This window comes from Neolamprologus multifasciatus, chromosome 3 (assembly GCF_963576455.1).
Source record: "Neolamprologus multifasciatus chromosome 3, fNeoMul1.2, whole genome shotgun sequence".
NCBI lineage: Eukaryota > Metazoa > Chordata > Actinopteri > Cichliformes > Cichlidae > Neolamprologus > Neolamprologus multifasciatus.
The window spans coordinates 31,200,670-31,225,192 of NC_140441.1; the positions used below are offsets into that span (position 1 = coordinate 31,200,670).

The 24,523-nt window shown below is 42.7% G+C and overlaps 1 protein-coding gene and 1 long non-coding RNA gene across 4 annotated transcripts in view; one reads left to right on the top strand and one right to left on the bottom strand.

The window, feature by feature from the left end:
* LOC146522550 (uncharacterized) overlaps nucleotides 1–24,523 on the top strand; it is a 105,959-nt gene that overhangs the window by 63,263 nt on the left and 18,173 nt on the right. For 2 of the 3 annotated variants that reach the window (XR_014870294.1, XR_014870293.1), the window contains exon 5: nucleotides 2,722–4,705. This is a non-coding gene — a long non-coding RNA (uncharacterized LOC146522550). Of the gene's footprint in view, nucleotides 1–2,721 lie in introns of those variants that run through there. The other variant, XR_014870296.1, reaches the window with a different exon arrangement.
* Nucleotides 5,888–7,793, bottom strand: LOC146522554 (uncharacterized). The gene is made up of 2 exons (XM_085138350.1): nucleotides 6,822–7,793; nucleotides 5,888–6,104 (listed from the first exon to the last, which is right to left on the bottom strand). The coding sequence occupies exons 1-2, from the start codon at nucleotides 7,713–7,715 to the stop codon at nucleotides 6,006–6,008; spliced, it is 993 nt and encodes a 330-aa protein (XP_084994476.1). The 5' UTR covers nucleotides 7,716–7,793; the 3' UTR covers nucleotides 5,888–6,005.

A 24,523-nucleotide genomic window follows, 5' to 3' on the forward strand; every position in this document is an offset into this window, starting at 1 on the left:
CTGTGAGAGCAGAAATGTTACATCATCACCTACAGTTGGATGAATTGTGGTTGATTAAAAACTAGAAAAGGTAGAAAGTCACTGCTGGTTTCAATTTCACAGCGCCTGTGATGCTCACCGCTTTGGTGTTTAAAGTGACATTTGCCAAAACTCTAGCTGACTGTAATTGAGACCCCACTCAAACACATTCTCCAGTGTTTGTGTATGTGAGAGAGAGAAAGGAGGGTGGTGCCATTGAGTAAAGTGTTTTTATTTCTCTAAGTAGTTTAATTCATGGTTAAGTACCACATTAACCACAACACCAGCTGTTTACACAGTTATTTATTGGTCTGTTAAAGCCTGCTGAGGGGAAACTGTAGAGCAGAGAGGACCACATACAGCCCACTTTGGTCTCAAGTGGGTTAAATCACTGCAACTCTCTGTCAGTGTGAAATGTTTAACTACTCTGTAACAACACAGTTCAGCACAAATGCACACCAACAAACAAACAAAACGTCTTTGTTTGAAATTAGAGTTATTGCCAATAAGTTGGGGGGGGGGGGGGGTAAATTGATAGTATCTTGATATTTTGCGTGATGATATGAAAATATCAATATTTTATATTACGGCCCGTCTCATGCACGGCCATCATGAGGCACGTTAGCCGAGTAAACTCACATTAAATCATCTCAACACAAATGCCATGGAGCACTGGACACCCTCAGTTTGATAAACCTGCCTCCTAATTCATAACAAATCACAACAACAGCTGCTTCAAGGCACTTTATATTGCAGAGTAAAGACCTACAATAATCACAGACTGATATCATATTCACTGTCTCGTGGCAACAATTATGTCAGGATTTGTTGACGGTGTTGGTGTGTTTGATCGTCTCATTTTGGTGCAAAAAATAGTTGATCTGACTGGATGAAACTGATGTTGACAAAGTTTAACTTTGAGGACATAATTTGCAGAAACAAAGTGATAAATCACAGTTGTTGTTTTTGCAATACTCAGTATGTGACAAAATGTTTCAAAAATGCAACAATATAATATCATGAGTGAAGTATGGTGATAGGATCCTATCGTGTGCTGTCTGGTGATTCCTGACTCTAGACTTTGATCTTTGCTGATCGGCAACATTAACGTTCATCAGCACAGCGTTTCCCACTGAGAGCTGTGGACTGGCTGCACCTTGTTGACAGGCTGAGTGACACTTGGAGAGATGTGGACTAACCTCGGTCTCAGGAGCTCAATTCTGCACGAGGGCACTGAGCCTCAGCAGGCAGACAGACTCCCTGACATTTATTAACTGTACTTACTGTATGGGTGCTTAGATTTGCACTGGGAATGACAGCTGTCGGGTATAAGAGTAATTATATCTGATAGACTGTTTAGCTCGGACTATAGAAGATTACATTCATTTGATATTTAGCTGGGAGTGGTGGCCTCCCACCACTGCTACCACCATTTGCTGTGGTAGATGTGACAGAGCAGAAGTGAGTGATTGAAGGAGAATAATTAGTTTAATAAAATGAAATAAAATGTCTTCACATGTCTGTGAAATACTCAGCTTCGAAATAGAAAGTCCTGTCCCCCTGTGACATCTGTTAGAGGATAGTCTGTACTGATCTCTCAGTGCATTATGTGCTCAGTTGAATCTGACAGTGTTTGCTGCCACACACTGCTCTAGTGTGTACACATGTTTTACGGCCATAAAACTGTGAGAGATTCTGTTCTTGAGTGTTTCATGCAGGCAGATCCTGATTCTGTCAGCACAGCTTTTGATTTCTTATTTCCTGATGTTCACAGAGTGTCTTGACTCCACATGTAGAGTTAGTACTACTACCATAAAAACTGAACTACAAACCAAGTCCAGCATAGCTTAGCTTTCTTTGCATTAGCTGGCTCATAAAACCTCAGATATAACAGACATGCTTCAGTCTCTGTTTGCTCTCACACTGAAAGTGATGTCACGCCTCCTTTCACACCTACTTCAGTCCAAAACAATATCAGAGGAAGTGTTGATAGAGATCAATAGAATATATAAGAAATACAATAGAAACACACAGCAGTGGTGCTGATAAGTGAGGAAGAGGAGTAAGCAGTGCTGCAGACAATCGATGATCTTTCACAAGATCAATGAACACTTGGCACATTCAGTATGTAAGCAGTGAGAGAAAGTCCACAACAAAGTCATTCAATCATTGTTGATTGTTGACTCATCTGAAACTCTGAACACATGACCCACTAAGATTATCTGTTTCCATATGTTACCATATCACAGAGACGCCTTCCTGATAATGAAACTTGACTTTAGGCTCCGTGTACCTCTCAGCCTGTTAAGTCACTCTGTGGTGCTCTTCATGTCAGCTGTGGTATTTGCTGTGTGTTTAATCTGTGCACACAAGTTGTTTTGCATGATAAATACCAACAAACTGATGTGTAAACACTGAGAACAGTGACTAACAAACAAACCCATAAACAGGAACGACCCACCGCCACCTCTTAAATGGTTAATGAGAAAAGGTCTGTTTTTTTATTTACATGCACAAACCAGCAACACTTTACTGCAAACAACTTCAGACCCTTGAGCAGTTTTCAGGAAGTTAGGACTGAAATAATCTCTGTTGTTGTTTGTTTAATGATCTTAGTGCTGATTTGATCTTTTCAGCTTGTTTAACTGAGTCTTAATGTTAATCCTCTGTGTGTGTGTGTGTGTGTGTGCGTGTGTGTCTCAGTGTGATGCAGAGTCACTCCTTACTGAACCCGACCCTGCAGAGCACTGAGGGCATCCTGTCCAGCATCAGGCAGGAGTTTGTGGAGGACGATGGCTTCTGGAGGGTCCTGCTGCTGCTGCTGGTCATCACCCTCCTCTCCCTGGGCCTCGCCTACTACGTCAGCAGAGTCCTGCCTTTCTCAGGGTGGAGAGGAGGCAGTAAAATAAATGAAGATCTTTATGTAGAACAAAAACTCTGGTATTTATTTGTTGTGCAAATCTGATCATTTTATTGGAATCTGAACAACATCATGTGATGCTGTCAGCACAAAGAAGAGAGGACGGTGACTCAGAGACACCAACAGCTTCATGTGTGGCCTAACACCTTCACAACCACTCATTGATAAAGTCACTTTTACATCCCTGTTTGCTCTGTTACAAGCTGTATATTGCTGATGTTTTGTATCTTTTCATTGTTTTCTCCTCACTTGTTATTTATTCAAATGTCTTTGGTGTGAATTTTTCCCTCGCTGTCTTTATTTCACACAAATACCTGCAGCCTTTCTGACTGGAACCAGTTTTGTCAGGATATCTTGATGTTCTTTGTTCAAAGGTTTTCAGTGTTTATTCCATCAAACATTTGAAGTCATTTAATGTGCAAAATGAATAAAATCATGACTGTAATCTGCATCAGGTTAGAGCGTCACTTTGTTACCAACTCAAAACTTTATTGGCACGCAGCAGCTAACCTGTGCTTTTTACAAAGAGCAAAGAAAACAGGAAAGACTGTAAATCTGTAGAAACCGGCAGGATTAGTACTTGCTGTAAATGAATATACATACAGAACTTGCTCTGACCAATGGGGGAAAACCTTCAGCTGTTACTGATCTTTGATGATTCAGCATTTTAATGAATCTGGGTGACGGTAAGAGAGATGTTACAAAGAAAAACAAACACTTGAGATTCTTGTTTGACATTTAGACCTTCCCCTGGATGTGCCCTGTTAGAAAAGAGAATATCCTGTCAAATTAAGACTCTTGTGTTAAAACCAGGCTGTGATGTGTTTGACTTCAACTAAGATCAGTACATAAATGTGTCACCGCTTTTTTCCGTTACATAATATGGTAAAGTGCTGTAGGCCACATGTTTGGTAAAAATGATTTAAACAGAAGTAGTTTTGTTTTGGTTCTGGTTTTTGACTGTGTGCTATTCACAGCCTTGCAATATGACATCCATATCAATTGAAGTCATGTTTAGTCCACATAACGGTTCCAGTGAACCATGCACTGCCCAAAGACATTCAGACTTGCTAAACCAAAACAAGGCAAAGCTTCAGATAAACCTACATAAGGTTACTCTACATTTTCACTTTGCTGTTTGAATGCTTTGCCTTGCAGTGTCACACCAAAGAGGATATTCAGTTTTAATAAGTTTCACAAGGCCTTTGCATGTAAGTGGTGGAACCAATGTTCAGTCTGTTGTTTGGGGTTGACAATATTTTCAGTTACACGCCACACTCGGTAGAGGGCAGCATGCTTTCCTCTCTCACTTGGTGGTAGAGCTATGTAGACGCATGCAACGAAGTTTTCCAGCTGTGGGAAGGAGTGACACTGCAAGATGCGTTTTCATTAACCCCTGCAAGTTAATGCGGCCAGTGAGGTATGCAATTTGTATTTTATATGTTGTGGTAGGAAAATAAGATGTTGTTTGTGACAGAACTGGCGAGTTTATGGTTGTCACGTGTAATTTGTTAACATTTTGTAAAGGTCAAATCGTGAGTGTTTTATGTTGTTTAATAATGTGCTTTTTTGTTTATTCTCTATGAGAACAATTTACTGTGGAAATTGATAATTTCATGTTGTTTGTACAGTTCTCACGGCATCGTTGGTGTCACCTGTGTGCAATAAATGCCAGTAGAAATCATGAACGCCTTGTGTCCGTTTTTCAACTTGGAGGGAGTTACATGTCTGCTCAAGTGTAAAAAGAATTAAAAGGTTATGGTACTGATTACAACAAAAAGGGAGTCATAACTCATGTTATTTCAAAAAAATTGAAGATCTGAATATATAGCAAAAAATAAAAAAAAACTTAAAGAGAAAATACACTATAAATTCAGAAACTCATGTCCTCCATCACTTATTCTAAAGTTGTGCAGCAGGGCAGATTAGAGTGTCTGCTGGGCCAAATGTGGCCCCTGGGCCTTAGGTTTGACCCTCCTGCCCTAGAACATGCTGTCCAAACATCTTCCTTTTTTCGCTGTCTTAGTGATGTAGTCTTTTCTATGTGTTGACAATACCACACATAACGATCATACGGCGTTTTGTCAGTTTTCAACCAGTGAATCATTAATTTGACCTTAAACACTTTGGTGGATGTAAGCAATCATTACGTCATTACAAAGTTTTATCGGAATTCTATCGGAAAATACAAAGAGAAAAAATATGCAGTGATTTGTGTTAAATAGTAATAAATATATACATGCTGACGTAACACTTGCCGAACAATTTGTCTTCTTTGTATCCGCATTAGTAAATGTTTGTGTGGAGAGTGAAAGGGTTTGCTTCATTAGTAGATTCTGAGACGTGATTGGACGCATTTCCGATTCTTATTTAACGAAGATAAATGTAAATATACGTCTACAAATATTAAAATTAATCCAAGAAACACTGTGGCCTAAAATGTATTCATGTGTTTCATGCGTTTGACGTTTATAAAACGGATTCTAATAGGAAAAGAAGGTGAGCCTGGCTTTACATAATTTATTGTCATTTGTCAAACCACGTGTTTCCGTCCGGGAGGAGGAACTTTTAACCTAAGGTGATGCCTCCGTGATGGAGCAGGCGAACCACGAAGTGTCCGTGAAAATGTCCGGACTTCACCGTGAACATACAGGAGGCCTGTGAGGCCTGAAGGCACTGAAGGTGAACATGTATCGCCTCACTCAGGCAGTGGTGTAAACACACTGTTTATTTAATCACACACAGCTGAAGCAAGATATTACAAAAAAGGAAATTAAGACAGTAAATGAAAGCTTTGATCGATGTAAAATGCATAATTATAAGTATAAGCTGCAAACATTAATAAGCTGAAGCGCATTAATAAGTTAAAGGTTGTCACTTATTGATCGTAAAAGTCTTCAGACGTCTGCCTGGGACGTATTTGATAGATGGTGGCCATTTATCGGAGGCGTGTGTGTGTGAGGACGATGGCTCAGAGGCTCCGACGCCCCGTTTACATCATGTCGTTCATCTCCGGGTCCAAAGCGTCGTAGTAGACGTGACAAGTACGTGGAGCAGTGAGATTTCATCAGCCATCCACACACAAGGCCGCAAACCAAAAGACCACAGCTGTGATGCAGACAGCGACCAGAGTTCGTCCGTTTGCGTCTGAAGTCGTCTGTGTTGGCTGCAGAGGATACAAGAGCAGAAATGCGATCAGATTCATGGAACTTTATATGAAACTGTTTCAGGTTTGATTAACGCGTTTCTGTCTTTTTTTTTTGTCCCGTTTGGATCTACGTTTGCATGGGATTAATGAAGACTGTCATTTTTACAAACTCACACCATGCTGTCAGAGAAGAGCTGATGTTGATGCTTTTAAAGCATTCATGTCGTTTGATGTTTGAGCTGATAAATGGTAGATCTGAAATTTCTAGATTGTTACATAGTGCCTGTTCTACATCTATCCAAGGTTCATCTAAGAGGGTGTGTTTAAACCATCTAGAGATGAACTGAAGCCTGTTGGCTAAAAAATAGTGATTAAAGTTAGGCAGATCTAATCCTCCTTTATCCTTGGTATTTTGTAGTGTTTTTAAGCTGATACGTGGGGGTTTATCTTTCCAAAGGAATTTAGAAATATACGAGTCTAGAGATCTGAACCAATCTTGTGATGGCTTATTTAGGATCATTGAAAATAAATAGTTTATTTTTGGCAAGATCATCATTTTTATAGCGGCGACCCTTCCCATGAGTGATATGGATAAAGATTTCCATCTAGCCAGATCGCCTTCTACTGTCTTTAAAAGTGGGATGTGGTTTAATTTAGTTAATTCTGAAAGCTTAGGAGAGACATTAATACCTAAATATTTTATATTTCCAGACGCGTTTCTGTCTAAATACTCACAGACACCGATGTAGGAGGAGGAGTGCTGGTGGTCGGATCCGGGCTTGTCTCACTGACCTTCAGCCTCGCAGCAGCTGGTGTCTCCCTCTGTTCCCCTCTGCCTTTTTTTTGGATGTAACAGAAATAATCCCCCTGATCTTCCCTCCGAGCCCGCTGCAGGTTTAAGGACAGGTCTCCGTGTGAGAACCAATCAGCTGACAGAGACAGTCGATCATCAGCAGTCCAGTTACTGTTACCGCCGCACGAGTCACTCCTCAACACATCCTTCCCGTCTTTAACCCAGCGCACAAACCAGCAGGTGTCAGCTGTAGTCGCATGGTAGCAGGACAGGCTGACCTCGTCTCCCTCTGTGACGGATGATTCTGAGACCACGAAAACTTCCACCTGGACAGCAGACACCTCCCGACCTCCGCACACGAACACATAAACTCCACTGTCAGTGTAAACTGAGCGATTAAAAACAACAGAGGAATTGGGACTGATGCGATCTCTGAAACTTTCCTCTGGTGTCCAAACTCCGTGTCGGTGCGAGGCGACATCCCGGGATTGAGGCTCTGTTTGGCGAAGTTTTCCCTCTACATCAGTCGGACAGTTTCGAAGAAGAGTAAACGAGTCTCCTAAAATCACTTTCACATATGGTATACTACCCTCACTAAAAACTCCCCACAAAAAGAGCGCAGATAAGAGCAGCTGAAGCAGCTCCATGCCGAAGGTTGAGAAAATTTCGCGGCCGGTATTCGGCTGAGACGCTGTATAGGTCAAGCCCGCAATGTTTTCACTCCACAATCCGTCTACTCCAAAATTAAGTGCTTGTCTAAATCCAGCTAGCTTCACCCTGAGAACACACTGACCGTACCTCTGTGGCTTTGCATCTCCGGTGCAGTTGTGCTGCATTTAAAACACAAGGTTAAACTGGGAGCGGTGAAAAGCGGAGCATTTATTTAACTCGTATCTTTTATTTTGAAAACAGCGGAGCGGAACAGAACAGCGCATGCAATCCCGGCAGCATGTCACTCGAGTCGACACAGTGCAGGTTCAGTTCTGTGGCCACACCCCGTTTCTTTTGTCATTCGTCTCGTCTGCATATCAGCACGGTCTTATTCATATACGATGCATACACGTGTTTGCGCAAATATGTGAAAATCGGATCGCACTGGTTAGAGTGACAAACTCAATCTAGTCAGCGAAGACTGAAAAAATACACCAAAGAGGAATGAAGTTTGGTTGACTAGTGACACAACCCGTGACCCCAACCTCACACTTGCTCTTTTTATGGTGTCTCAATAGTGAATCTCTTCCTGGGGCAGGCTAAATATGTGTCATTAGTGATGTAGTATGACATGTTCCATAACGGATTTATAATACGGATACACATATTTGCACAATATCAAGTATCATATCGCATTATCTGTGATATAGCGACATGTATTTATGTTCACTAGTGCACACAGAACAGTGAGACAAGCCGAGACATGTCTCAGAGTGTGGGGCTCCAGTGATAATGACCTCAACAATCTCCAGTAAAGCACAGTGCATGCAAACATTAATGCAAATATATAGGACAACTGGACACAACAAAGTTTGCCCTGCAGTCTTATCAGACTATTAAAGCACGCGAGGAGAAATACGAGCTGATTCAAGAGTAAACAAATGAGTCAACGCCTCATAGCTTCGCCTCATTTGAACTGTAATTTACTGATGCGGTTTCACAGTAAGTCAAAATGATCGAAATCCCAGATATATTTGTCAGTTATTCTGCAGCTACAAGGTTACGTTCTTGTGTTTATTGTCAAACTAAAGCGTGAAGCTGTCATGATATATATTTCCAGGGAAAACTCTACCAATGTTACGCTATTATTGTTTTATAATGTAGCTGCTGGGATCTTGTTTCAGTTGTTTCACACTTTGAATTAGAGTATTTTTTAGTCTTTACATATCAGCATAAATATCAGTATTGTAAATTTCCCTAATATGATTTTGAGGTTGCATCGACACCTGAGGGAGCATCTTCAGCACCAGTTGGGCCTGCAATAAATAAAGAGACACTCAGCTACTGTGCCGATTTGAAAATAAATACTGACATTATTTTATTTTTTAAAAATGGCCAAGACACTGGCCTGATGGTGGAATTGACCTCAGGACTGCTCCACCATACTGCACTCAAATGATATATTTGTTTTAATTATAGATTAGGTACTCTGTGAAGCACAGAAATGCTGTTTAACAATATTTTACATGGTTTTAACATGTTTGTAATGGCTGTCTTTCATGGAACAGGGTTGAAAATCAGCGTTTTGTGTGTTTTCTCTGGGAAAACAAGGAGGTGTGGATGTGGACTACAAAAATCAAAGACAAATGCAGTTCTATAAATAACGGAATAGGAATATACCATTTTGTCTTGAATTAATAAGAGTTGCATTTTAGATAACATTTTAAGGGAATTTTACACACAAATTACAGTCAAGGGGACGTCCCCTTGACTGTAATTTGCCTGCTGTGACCACATCCACATTACACACTGACTTCATGCAGTTCATCAGTGGATTAAAGTATAATTTACTCTGTGTAACCTTATCTGCTATAAGAGACGCGACCGGTATTACAGAGCAATTGTAACCGGTTTCTGCTTCATCCCGCTGCAACAGTTCGGCCCAAACAGACTCCTCGACTCTGCGTTGTGTTGTTTTTAAAAAGACAAGGAGTCTCTGATCAATCGTTGCCACTTTATTTCCTGAATGGAAACAACGGTTTTGTATCAGTGCAAATGGCTCGCCACACACCGCTCCGCACAGCACACTCTCGTATGGCTACGGCAGACTGGCAGCGATTACTGCAGCAATATTACAATTTTTAATATACAATAAAATAACAGCAACAACAAATGATGTACCTGAATGGAAACAACGGTGTTGTATCAGTGCAAATGGCTCGCCACACACCGCTCCGCACAGCACACTACGGCAGAACATCCCATTAGCATTCCGCTTTAGCATACAGTTTTACACAGTAATAAACAAATGAAAAGTACATAAAACTGGTGTTGGACATGTGTCCACTAAGCACTTATTACACTCGGTGCATATCAACTAATCAAACATGTTTTATGTGTCTGTACTACTTAGCTATATCGTGTGCGGAACAATACAACTCACCTCTCGTATGGCTACGGCAGACTGGCAGCGATTACTGCAGCCAGCCTCACCTAACCCGCCACACCGAGAGGGGGGGCGCTGTTTCCCCATTACACTGACATTTGTGGCAAGTGGAATAATACCACATAAACACTGTTACATTCCCCCCTGCTGAATTCCACTTGCACACTCAAATAAACAAACACCACAAACAAAAAAACATCCTAGAAAAAAAACAAAACAGGTACACCACAGTCATCATAACACAGAGGACAAAAACCCAACAATCCTCAAAAAAAAAAGAACAAGATAAAAAAAAATCCAATAGCTAATCCACAGCTATCGACATGTGATAAATCTGTTCAGTAATACCAGGTCGTACAGTCACAAAGAAAATTCAGTCAGAGGACTATCCCCAAAGGAAGTAGAGGAAGAAGTTGGCCAGACCCCTTCCAAAAAAAGAATAAAATATGCCAGTTACATATTTCATCACATCATAACTGTACACCACTCTGACACAGAAAAATCAATGACAAATAATCAGTTCCAATTCTAAAGATCAAAGTCCCATTTCAACAACAATAGAATCAACTTGCAGTTATCAACAATATTTAAACTTTAACAGGTCTCTGCTGCATCATTTCAATCAACCTGGAAACAGGCTTAAGTAACCGTCCCACTCTCGATCTAGCACGGGTCCCCACCTTCCCGCTAACATCAGTCGGGTCTGCGTTGGGTGGAACAACTGTGGCTGAGACATGACCCTCAATAGCAGCTTCACTGTCCTGATCACCATCAGTGATGGCTGCCAACTCCAAAACAGAGGAGGCTGCAACTGGGGCCACAGACATAAGCAGGTCAGAATGTTGACCACCAGAGGTGGCATCTACCTGCTCCTCAGTGTCAACAGGGGGAACATTGGTACAGGCAAGCTCTTGATCCACAATGCTGCCTTCTGGTTGAGTAACCTCTGTCATCAGCGAGTCGCTGGACACTGCAGACGGTAAGTCAGACACCCAAGCTCTCGTTCTGTATTCAGCCGTGCCCACTGATGAGTTGCAGACAGCTTCTCCATCGCATCCAACCATCAGCGAGCCAGACTCAGAAAGCTCGTCTCCATCATCTTGAACTGAAGCACCACTGAGGGGGAGGAAGTTCACTGGCATTATCAGATTGCGATGCACAACTTTCACTTGCCCCGTGGAATCATCCATCAGCTTAAAGGTGTGACTCTCATCATTTTTGTCAAAAACTGTATAGACAACACTCTCCCAGCGATCAGCAAGTTTTCTTTTGCCACGTCCCTTTTTGTTGGCCAAAAGGACACGATCACCAATCACTACTGAGGCTCCCCGCACCTTCCGGTTGTAGAGGTCTGTGTGACGCTTCAAATTTTTGCGTGCCACCTCCTGCGCCAAATCCATGGCCTCTTTGAGGTCCCTCCTCAATGTCTGGACATATCGATCATAGTTCATGATGTCTTGGTGCTCAATAACAGAGCCAAAGATCACATCAATCGGCAGTCTTGGCACTCTGCCAAACATCAGCAGAAATGGCGCATAGCCAGTTGTCTCATGGACTGTACAGTTATAGGCGAATGTGAGAGCTTTCAGTGCATCAGGCCACCTTTGCTTGGCTCTCGGGGGTAATGCACGAATCATGTTGCCCAAGGTACGGTTCATCCTCTCGCAGGAGCCGTTTCCCATCGGATGGTATGGGGTCGTGTGAGACTTCTGGACACCTGCCACATTCAATAGCTCGGCAATAAGCACACTCTCAAAATTAGCTCCCTGATCCGAGTGAAGGCGCTTTGGGAAGCCGTAGATGCAGAAGTAGTTATGCCAGAGTTGGTGTGCTACCGCCTTAGCAGACTGATTGGGGCATAGAAAGGCCTGAGCCATCTTAGTAAAGTGGTCGGTGACCACAAGCACATCCACTGATTTGTTCGCCGAATCCTCCGCAGACCAAAAATCTATGCAGACCAGTTCAAGGGGCTCTGATGTTCTGATGTTCTCCAAAGGTGCTCTCGCCTCTGGCTCAGGCGACTTGCTAACAACACACCTTCTGCAGCACCGTACATACTCTGACACATGTTTGGCCATACCAGGCCAGTAGAATCTATGCCTGGCCAGATAAAGTGTTCTTTGTTGTCCCTGGTGACCGGCTTCATCATGGACACCTTTCAGTACAGTGAGACGCAAGGTTGGCGGAACAACATACAGATAAGTCTTTGTCTTTGTGATGGGATTCTTGGAGACTCGATACAGCACACCATCTCTCACAGTTAACTTGTCCCAAGCCCTTAGAAGTCTCTTCGTATCAACCGGTTCACTTGCCCGCTCCCTCCTTGAGGGTCTCCGTCCCCTTTCCACATAGGAGATCACTCTGCACAACACATCATCACGCCGCTGGTGTCCCACTAGGTCATCATGCGACAAGGGTTCAGAGTCAGACTGGTTTGGCGTAAGCACAGTCTGCGAGCATTGGGGCAGAAGGAGAGCATGTGGCCACACCCTGGACTCATGTTCACAATGGGCCTGGAAGACAGCTCCCACCTCAGAAGATGTCAGCATTCCTGTCTGTGCAACAGCCGTGCACTGCGAAACAACAGGCTGGTCATTGCTTGAGGCCTTATCAGCTGAGTGAACAGTCCATCTGAAGGCCTCCTGAACCCCACCAGTGGCGACTGCCTCTGCTTCTGCCAGAAGTTCCTTATATGGAACCCTTATCAACCGGTGTGAGGCCCTGGGGTGCACGAAGGGCTCCCTGCTCAGCGCGTCAGCAACCACATTTTTAGGACCAGGAATGTACTTTATGTCAAACTGGAAAGGCGCTAGCTTTGCGATCCACCTCTGCTCACATGCATCCAGTCTTGGCTTAGAAAGTATGTAAGTGAGAGGGTTATTATCCGTCCACACGGTAAACTGATGACCCCTCAACCAGTGATGGAACTTGTCGCACACCGCCCACTTCAATGCAAAGAACTCCAGCCTATGCGCTGGGTACTTGGACTGTGCATGATTGAGTGTCTTACTGGCAAAGGCGATCGGTCTTGATGTAGAAGCTCCAGCAGGAACTTGTGACAACACAGCACCAAGGCCACTGCTGGAGGCATCAACAGAGAGCAAAAAGGGCTCCTCAAAATTAGGATGGGCCAGGAGCACTCGATCCAACAGGGCCTGCTTCAGCTCATTGAAAGCTGCCCTGCATTCATCCGTCCAGTCCTCCTCACACAGTTTTTTACGCACCAGCCGGTGCTTTCGCCGTGAACCACGAGGGCCTTTATCCCCAGATGTCAGCCGAAACAGAGGTTTTGCGACGGATGAGCAGTTCTCAATAAATTGCTGGTAGAACATTACCATCCCCAAAAATGAGCGGACCTTCTGTTGGGATGGTACACTCGAACCCTCTTCCATAAGGTCTGCCTCTGCAAGGGATGTAATGGATGCTATTTTGTCAGGGTCTGACTGTATCCCATCAGCATTTACAATGTGCCCCAGGAATTTCACAGACTGTCTCAGAAAATGGCACTTCTTTGGAGCCAACTTAAGGTTGTGAACCTGGAGTCTCTGGAACACCATATGCAAGCGCTCCAGTGCCAATTCTTCTGTCGGGGCAAAAACCAGAACATCGTCAAGATAACACAGCACACTGAGGAAGTTCTGATCCCCAAAAATGCCTAGCATCATCCTCATGAAGGTGGCCGGACTGTTGCACAGTCCTTGTGGCATACGATTATATTCGTACAACCCAAATGGAGACGTAAATGCCGTGTATTTACGGTCCTCCTCATGCACCTCCACATTATAATAACCCGAAGTCAAGTCCATTGTGGAGAACAATCCGTTTCCTCCCAAAGCAGCCAGTGCGTCAGCTGGATGCGGGAGTGGGTGAGCATCTTTGACAGTTCTAGCATTAAGCCAGCGAAAGTCGTTACAGATTCTCAACTCACCGGACTTCTTCCAAACTAAGACCAGGGGTGATGCAAACTCACTGCAAGACTTCCGAATTATTTCCCGTTCCTCCATGTCATTCAGAGCCTGTCTTAGTTTTTCATAATGAGTTGGCGGCACACGTCGGCATGGCAACCGGAATGGCTTGTCATCCACAACTCGAATTCGATGTAGGCAGCCGTTAGCCTTGCCACAATCCAGCTTGTCTCTCGAGAAGATAGACTCAAACTGGGCTATAAGGCCAACCAGTTTTTCTTTGCCAGCCGGCGAAACTGCACATGAATCAATGTCAATATCAGACAGCCCCAGATTTTGCAGCACTGCATGTAAGGGGCTACAACCACTTGTCACCTCCTGTGAGGGTGAATCATCTGGCAGAGTGGAAACATCAGTAACTAGACTCTGCTCATCATGGCACCAAGCTGAGCCAGTAGACCGTTGCATGTTCTGTTGCCAGTAGGAGCCAGTGGGGCTGAAGTTCTCCACTGCTGCACAGGGGAACACGTCAGCCAACTTCATGTTCCGTTTCAGTGTTATCGGCTTGTCAAAGGGGTTCAGCACTTTCACAGGAAGCCACCCATCACTGTTTAGATGCGCTACAGTTCTCCCAACCATAACTGACCTCGGTCCAGATCTTGACCCAGTGGGCTCTACAACTACAGCACTGCTCACTTCCCCATTATTCATTAGCTGCAGCCTGCCCCAAACAAGGTGTTCTGTCAAGGGCTCTAATGTTACAGCTCTCTTCAGCTTGACAGTTCCGATCTTATCACCAACATGCCCTGGGGCCACCACCCCTGACATTGAACTCAGCAGATTTTTATTAGGCTGTTCTTCAGCACTCAGGGTCTTGCTGCATTCCTCTCCTAAATGTCCCTCTTCCCTCAGGCGATTACCCAGATACCTCATTAGGTTGCTGCCCAAAATGAGGTCCTCACTCTGCCCTGCAATCACCAACATCGGCACAACAACTTTACAGCCATACATCTCCACCATAATGTCACACACACCTGATGGAACGGTCCTCGAACCACCACAGCCAATCAGGACGACATCCGTGGGTTGCAAGGTGGGGGTCTGCAGCACTGCATGATGTAATAGTTCGGGCACCATATTGGTGCTGAGGGTGCAGGCCATAGAGCCACTGTCAAGCATGGCTTTAACAGACACTTTGCCCCCCAGGGTCACATTTTCATAGAACAGCTCATCATGCTGTTTTAGTCTGTGTGTGTTCTGAAGAATGGGTCTCCGGCCTAGCTGGCGCTCCTCACAAACAGTGTGTAATACAGATTCTAAATCATCAAAGTCATCCTCTTTGGGGGCGATTTCAGGCCTAACACTTGCCCCCTCCACATGTAGGCCATCTAGTTTCCCAGCCGCTGGGTGGCTGATTCAGGCCCCCTGACTCTGACAGACACAGCCCTGGGGCATTGAGCCCGTGTGTGGTCGCCAGCATGGCAGATGAAACACAGCTGATGGGCTCTACAGTGGTGATACGTAGAATGTTCAGTGTCACCACAAATCACGCAAGGCACAATTTTGTGTGTTTGGTTCCGGGGGACCCTTACATCATCCTTAGCAGGCAGTTTTGCTTGTCGAGGCTGCCCCTCCAGGACTTTCTCTAACAGGGCTATCACATGATCAAGACGATCAGTAGGTGGTTTTGCATGAAGGTCGGTAAGTGATGCTGGGGTAGAGGTTGGTGATGGTGTAATACACTTAATGTTGCCTGTCGCCTGCTGCACATTAGGACTCACCTCCTGTTGCTGAAAACTCAAGGCACTGACTGCACTAAACTGAGGGGTGCACTTCCGGTCCTTGCCATGCTCCAGCAATTTCTCGTGCACATCAGCAACCGTCCACTGCTGCAGGGGCTTGCACTTGAAAATAAGAGACAGTTCTGAGTCTGGGCAGTGACGGATAAACATAGCAGTCAGCTCTTTAGTCAGATATGCAAAGGACTTCTTTTGTCTCTTCAGACAGTCTTCTGTCACCTCCATGGCTCTGTTCAACCTGAGCCAGTAATCAAACGGTGTTTCACCTGAGTTGGGTAGTGTTGCATAAAAGTCAGCTAAAGGCATGCTTGAACAGGCAGTGTCACTGAAGTGCTGCTTTAAGATCTCAAAAATGGGCTCTGGGCCCCTCTCAAGACACACAGATGGCTTACTACGTATGCCCACCTTGACTATTTCTCGTGCCCTCCCCAGCAGTTTACTTAGCACATCATCAGCTTGTTCAGCAACAGGTACCCCTCTTCTCTTAAAAAAAGTCATCATCATTTCCTCCCATTCCTGAACACTGCATGTATCACAGCCATCCCCTCTAAAACACACAGGTTCTTTAACATCAGACTTTACAATCACATTCAATAGTGAGGGTTCTGATAACACATTATTGGCAGACCCAAAAACACTGTTTCCCACTCCAGAGCCCAACCGAGATTCAAGACAAGAGGCAATGCTTTCCCCAATAGAAAACCCAATTTGCGTTGCAATCTCTGCATAAAGATTCTCTTTTGTGGGACTGGTTTCTGATCTAGTATTTTGTAGATCATCACAGTTCACATCAATAGGGTTTTCATTTAACTCAGCAAGGACAGGCTTAGGTGTGGATGAAACTGGGGCTGTCAGCACCCTTGATCTGCCTCTGCCAAATGAATGCAGAGGGGAAAAACCAACTGCCCCCCTTCCCCTGCCAAAACTGGGAAAATCTGCCATGGCTCAGCAATGTGTCTCTCCCTTTTTTTCTTTTTTTTTTTTTATCTCCAAAAAAAAAACCACAGAGCCCCACCCCGATGTCTCTAAAGAATGCAGAAAATGGCGGGACTAAGAAAAGCCAGTCTCCCGCGACTTTTCCACCTTCCAGGAAGTAGACGGCCCCGTTGCGGTCGCAGGATTGCAGGAGCTTGGGTCACGGCACCAGTGTAACCGGTTTCTGCTTCATCCCGCTGCAACAGTTCGGCCCAAACAGACTCCTCGACTCTGCGTTGTGTTGTTTTTAAAAAGACAAGGAGTCTCTGATCAATCGTTGCCACTTTATTTCCTGAATGGAAACAACGGTTTTGTATCAGTGCAAATGGCTCGCCACACACCGCTCCGCACAGCACACTCTCGTATGGCTACGGCAGACTGGCAGCGATTACTGCAGCAATATTACAATTTTTAATATACAATAAAATAACAGCAACAACAAATGATGTACCTGAATGGAAACAACGGTTTTGTATCAGTGCAAATGGCTCGCCACACACCGCTCCGCACAGCACACTACGGCAGAACATCCCATTAGCATTCCGCTTTAGCATACAGTTTTACACAGTAATAAACAAATGAAAAGTACATAAAACTGGTGTTGGACATGTGTCCACTAAGCACTTATTACACTCGGTGCATATCAACTAATCAAACATGTTTTATGTGTCTGTACTACTTAGCTATATCGTGTGCGGAACAATACAACTCACCTCTCGTATGGCTACGGCAGACTGGCAGCGATTACTGCAGCCAGCCTCACCTAACCCGCCACACCGAGAGGGGGGGCGCTGTTTCCCCATTACACTGACATTTGTGGCAAGTGGAATAATACCACATAAACACTGTTACACAATTAATTTGCTTTAACGTGAAAGAAATACACGGCTTCCTGACCCTCGTCTATTTCCTGCCTTTCTTTCCTTGTCAGGGTGAGTTGGGAACAGAGTAAGAGAAGGAAGCTGAATAAAAGTTAAACACAAATAGAAAAAAAAATTATACACCAGATTTGAGCATTAAAGAAATGGGAAAGTTAGTAAGGAGTTTTCTCTTCACTCGGGATTATAGAGGACTCCAGCCGGACATCAGGTAATCGTTGTACCTCAGCTAGCTGCTCGTTAGCTTCGCTGACGGTAGCAACAACGTTCACGGTTTCTCATGAACATCCAGCAAATATTAAACTATTGACACGTCCCTCTAGTTTTGTAATTTCTTAGACAAGGTTTAACTAATGGGAAACAATGCAACTGTATTAACGTAACCAATGGAAGGACTAGGCTTATAGTAGCTTAGCATTTTAGCCTTGCTAGCATGCTAGGCTGCGAAAGCTATTAGTGTAACCGTGGTCTATTTGTTTTGTCCTCAGTGCGACCAGAGTTCAAGTTAAGTTTATTTTTGACCAAGGACAATCACGAATAGTGTTTGTATAACATTATAGTAATGAGTTATAAAGACCTACAACACGGAACCGAAAAAAGGCAGATGCGCTATACTGCCAAAAGTATTCGCTCGTCTGCCTGCTCACGCATATATGGACTTGTTTGACATCCAGTCCATCTGTGCTCTGCCTGAGGCGCTTTGTAAGCTGTCAATGAGCAGCTGACTGCGTTAGGAAACCCCCTTTGTCTGTGCATAGTTGTGAACTGAGTTTTGTAACCTTGTAAACCAAAAGATGTGAAAATTGTATATTTGTGCATCTATAGATGAGAATTTGTGTGTGTGTGTGTAAATAAGATTTGTTTGTAAAAAAAAATTACACAAGTTACAAATTATTTTTTGTTAAGGTCTGCTTACAGATACAAAGCAAAAACAAACAAACAAACAAACTGTAAAACTCTGAGCTCAACTTCCCTGGCTGTGTGTGACTTTTAACTTGTGAATTTTGAACCCAATTTTTATTTATTTCAGCTGATTGGTCAATGTCATGTCAATAACAAATTTAACAATCCAATCGGATAACAGACGGGGTTTGGCCATAGAAGAGGTGCTTTACTGAGCTTCAGGTCCTGGAAGGGTAAAGGCCCTTTCATGTGCCAGCGTTTTCCTTCATCACCACAAAGGAAATCAGTCTGTGCGTGTCTGATTTCTGTGAATATTTGTTGCCAGCCTGACCTGTAGTTTGATTTCTAGGGCGATCCATGTAGGTAAAACATGTCAGTGACTCAAGAGGAAGTTGAAACTGCAGTAATAGATGCAGCGCCTTTGCATGTCAATGGTTTTTATGTAGCTGAAGGATCTGTGGGAATAATGTGTGTGTGAACCAGTGCTGTGAGAGCGAATGCACTCTTATGGTAAAGTGTAAAGTCAGTTGTAGTGCCCAGACTGACTTTTTTATTTTTGTTATCATGACTGTCTTCATTATTACCTGCCAAGATTCAGGTTTATACTAGGACTTGGAAGGCAGATATGACAGTAAGTTAGCTCATGTTACAGCTGCCAGTGTGCCTATTGCTCGGGAGGTCAAGCAGGTTGTCTACTAATCACAGGGTTCACAAGGTTCAAGGTAGGGCTGTGCGTTATGACTAACATCCCATATCCCGATATAAGACATTTATCGTCTCGACAATGATATATATATCACACAATTTTTTACATTTCCTGTAAATTTTGTGAATCTCGGGCAACTCGACGTGCGTGAAGTGCTTTCAGTTGGGGGTTGAGTGTTTTGACCGATGGATTAAACTATACATTTTTAGATATAAGTTGTAAAGGGCGCCATTTTCTTTGTGAGCATTTATTACACGGCGTCTTGCGGGGAAAAGCCTGTTTTAACGTTAGAGTCTAAGGTTTACTTTATTAAGCACCTGACAGCTCTTTTTTTGCTTCTCATCCTTAAACACTCTGCATACTCTTTCATGTGATTCTTGCTTAGGTGGGTGACAAGGTTTGAGTCTGAGGTGGGGACTGGTTTCCTGCATAATTTGCATAGAACAGTTTTCTGATCCGTGGCAGACTTTTCATAACTAAACCATGTTCATGCTACATGCCTCGTTTAGAAATAAGGTCCTGGATTTGTTTTGACTGGTTTATCTGTTTGTCATCATTTCAGCTTATTTTGAAAAAATCTCAACAGGATCTTCTCCTTTATTCTGAAAGGTTTATGTGGAAAATAAACAAGCGGGTAGTAATTTGTGCAACTGAAGTAGCTTTGAGTGTTTGAAGTCATTCAATAGTATATTAACTTTGGTTTAGTGTCATTGAGCCACTGAATGAGTCCACTGAGCTTCAGCTGGCAGACGGCCTGATATTTATCTTGCACTGATCAGATCAGATATTCAGGCCTAGAGCAGGGCGATATGACCAAAAATATTTATCACGATATACATTTGAAAATTTGCGATAACGATATAACTGACGATATAATTGACACTAGACAAAATACTTTACAACTCCACAACTTTATTAGTGCAAAAAATCCATCAATGTATTTTCACTTAAACAAGCAGCTGTTTTTTATGTGCATTAAAGTTATATAAAAATGTAACAGTGCAAATGCAAATTCCTTGCTGACAGTTTAACCAAAAGGCATTTCCAGTGGAAACTGACCGACATATCCTCAGCATAACCATGTATAATATCCACAAAACTTAAAAAGAGGTTATACACACACAATACGGTAATATGTTGAAGCACAGTACGTATCACTCCGCGGGGCTCCTGCCTACGATAGATGCTCCGACAATCCATCAAGCGGTGCGGTTTCGTAGCTTAGCAAAGTCATACTAAAACATTTGACAGATTTTCGAGCGCCGTGTACGTAAAATCGTTTCGAGGTCAGTAAACACAACCAGAATTCATACATAAGGCACACGGGATTATAAGGGACACTGTCGATTTTCACAAAAATCAAAGGATTGATTTTAAGTGTGCCGTATTTTCCAAAAAAGACGGTAATAACGACGCCCCGCTAGCATGCTCTACCAAAAATAGTGCTTTGTTGTGTATCTAAGGGACGAAAGCTAAACCAGTTCCACACCACTGAAGTTGCAGCATTTTTACAAACCAATTCTGGTTCATTGGTTTCATTTAACGATCCACTTTCGCTCTTCTCATTCTGCGTCGCCGCCATGTGCGTTATGTAAACAAAGGCACTGCACATGTGTGTTTTACCCCTATTCTATCGCAATATTTCATTTTCCTATTGTTGTCCAAAATTACACCGGTATTACCATGAACGGTATGATATAGCCCAGCCCTATTCAGGCCTTTAAAGTAACTTCCACAGTTACTTTAAAGGAAATCCCAGATTTAGGAGCTTGGATCAACTTTCCAAATACTTGGCTTATACCTATAAAAACGGGGAAATAGCTCCAAGGATTCATCCTGAGAATGAAGGAGTAGAGCGTTTCTTTGCTCTGAAGCAGGAGGAAACATATGGGGGGTGCCTTTTTTTTTCTGAACACTGATTGGTTACTTTTCTCAACTGGTGAGTGGAAGAGAGGGGTTGGGGGCTATGACACGCCCCAAAGTACAGCGTGCATATCCCTGATATCACTGTGCACCTCCTCTGGAAAGTAGATCCGGCAGGCAGGTTTTCGAGTTCAGAAAAAGTGAGAGAGAGGGAACTGCAGAGGTTAAAGCAAAAAGGTTAATATGCTGATGTAAATGTGCAGGAAAACTCAGTTCACTCTGTAGTCTAAGAATAGATTGAGCTTTCAGTGCATTCAATCTGACTCAGTTTGCCCTGCCAGTTTCTGCAGCCACAGAGTGGCTCTGCCTGCATCTATTGCACAAACATCTCTATCATATGGCCATGTAAGGTAATATCATCATCAGGACAAAAGTCTAATCTAACTGTTAAAGAGATTCAGTTCTTAAGTGTGTGTCACTTCTTTGCACTAGCTGGCTGAACAAACCTGAAACCTCTGCGAGGTCTCAATTAGGGCTCTGTATCGTCACTGGTTTCTAGAATCGATTCGATCCACAATTTGAATCAGGGAAATTTTGCCTCAGACAGTCAGAAATATTATCATTCTGATCATTCATCAGTACTGACACTTGTGAGACTTCATCAGAGAAAACACAGAAAAAGATGGACTTTCCTGGCCTGGCTTTTTATAGCAGATAACCTTTACACATACTGTGCATTCACACACAGTTAAAATGTGGTTTTATTTGCATAAACTGCTGAGGAGCATCAGTTCATTCATGTACAAGTAAACACAAAACCCCATTTGAGTTTTTATCTGATGCTGCCTGCCTCATGAACTGATGTTAGTTTCTCAGCAGCAGCCTGACATCAGCTGAGGATGATCCTCTTATTATTAACATAAAGGACGGATACTTGAGGGGGATATTTGATTATTTGACAAGTGAGTGACAAAAGCAAGGTTGAGAAACGGGTTAGTATACTCTGTATACCTATATATAGATATACAGAGGTGGAGAGGGTATATAATTTTTTTTTTTAAAAAGTGACTAATTAGTTTCTGTGTGTGCCTCAGGGTGATGGAGTGCTCCTCCTCAATAAACCTGCAGAGCAGTGAGGACGTCCAGCTTCAGGACCTCCTGGTAAGAGTTCATGGAGGACTTCAGCTTCTTGTAGCTGCTCCTGCTGATAGATGTCATTGCTGTCTTCTCCCTCTGCACTCGCTGCTACGTCTTCTTTGTTTCTGCTTTTCATTTTGTCATGAATGTGAATCAGGCAGCTGTGCTGAAAATATGATTGTTCTCCTTATAATAAAAGCTGGAAGCTGAAAATCCTGCCTGTGCTGAGACATTTTTTCATGCATGATCTTCACAGCAAAAACAAACACAGGACAAAGGAAACTGTGGGTGACGTCATTTTTAGCTCATAGAAAAATATTAAAGAGTCTTAATTTGAATTTATTATTTACCAAATTGAGTCCAAATGAGTGTGGATCATCACATACATACTATTGAACCAAAAATCCCAAAATGTGTCAACATTATTACTATTGTTAATATTATTTATCAGTAATATAGACAGACTAATGTTTTGGCACCTGCATTATTCTCATTTTCATTATCAGACTTTGTTCTGTTGTTGGCTGATTGTTGTAAACTTGTTATAACAGAGGGAAGATCATTCTGGGCAGCAGAAATGTAGAAACATGAAAAATGGAAAAACGCTGTTGACAGTAATTTATTAAAGTATCAGATTCATTCATTAAGGTCTGTTCTGGGTTGTTGGGGCCACTTTTTCTTCTCCTGTACAGTCCTGTCTGCCTCTCTGTCCTTGGCAGGTGATTCGTTCAAGCACCCTGTGACTTCTGTGCTTCATAGGATTCCTGTCTGTCTGGACTTTGTTCAGAGTTTGTGTCTTTTTAAAAGAACGAACAGCTCATTTGACCTGATCTCCCTCAGTGCCCTGCATTTACGTTGTCTGTCCATTACACCTCATGACAGACATTAAGTGGAAATAAAGTTTGAAATACTTGAAAGGTGCACTTTGCCTTCAGAAACAGTAAAATGAGTAAAGTGAAGGGTTAAAGTGAGATTTTGCAGGTGCTAATATCCACTCCCTGCACTGACTGTATACTGTTCACACCGTCTTTATACCAGAAACTTCAGTCTGTATAAAGGTTGAATTGATTTAAGCCTCATCACTGACCATGAGCAGCATCTCCACTGTGCAACAGTGTAAAACGGTGTTTTACTGTAAATTCACCACAGTTTGCCAGACTAACCTGTAACTGCTTGTATTTGAATAACAAAGTATACATACCTCAGTTTGTTTTGAAGACGTTTCATGATATAAAAAAAAACACAACTTCCCATCATATCGATCCAGTATCTGAATTTAAATAAAATGAGGATTTGCCAGGTAAACTTTAAATTTCTAGTTAATCAAATACTCCTGAGCAGTGCTCATCTAAATAACCTCCGTTCTCCTGTCTTTGTCTTTCTCAGTCTGAGTGAAGTTCTCTCGCACTCTTTTCTCTTTTTCTTGATGTTTGTTGAGCTGATAGAAACTTCTCATTTAAAATTAGCTGCCACTTAGAAAAGGTAACCCCCTTTATGCTCGCTCCTTCTCTGGTTATCGGTGGTTACACCTTGGTACAGTAAAGAGGATGTATCTTAAGACGGCTGATTAATTTGTTTTATCAAGTCATCTACAAAATTATTTTTATAGAGTATAGGAGCCGTGGCAGTTCGTCTGGAAACAACAACTGCAATCCTGAAATACAATTTCTGCTTTATTCTCAAAATTATCATTTTTCCCCCAATGTGTCTCTAATACTAAAATACTACATACTATACTAATGTTTGAATGCGCGCAGTGACGTGAAATAATAACTTCCCGTCAAATGTGTTAAACCTAAAGTAACGAGCCGTCTTTGAAAACGTGAGGAGTAGAAAATACAGATACTTGTGTTAAAATGTAGTAAAAGTAGTAAAAAAAATTACATATACCTGAAATTTAAACTGAAGTACAGTATATATGTATAACGGTCGAATTTTGCATTACATGAACTTATTTCAAGCTGCAGCAGAGATTGGATTTCCTGCAGAGAGGAAAGGAGGCCGAGCTTTCTACCGTGGGCCACACGGAAGCTGCAGCGATTCTGCATCGTGGAAAATTATTTTTTTACATTCAAAAGTAACCTAAAATCATTGGCAACACTAACATACCAAGTTGTACCTAAAACATTTATTCAGTGACATTAATGTCCCCATTAATGAAAACAAATAATTCGCATTATTTTTGTGATTTTAAAAACTTTTAAATGTTGGTGTGATTTTGTTTTTCGTGTTGAATTCTTACTTGCTGGAGGCTCCATGAAGAGCACGGGAACACTGGATACTGGTGTTAACAGAAGGACTGCATGTAGACTGAAGAATATTTATTATGGATTATTAAAGTAATTATTAATTACTCATTGATTCACATTCATTGAATAGTT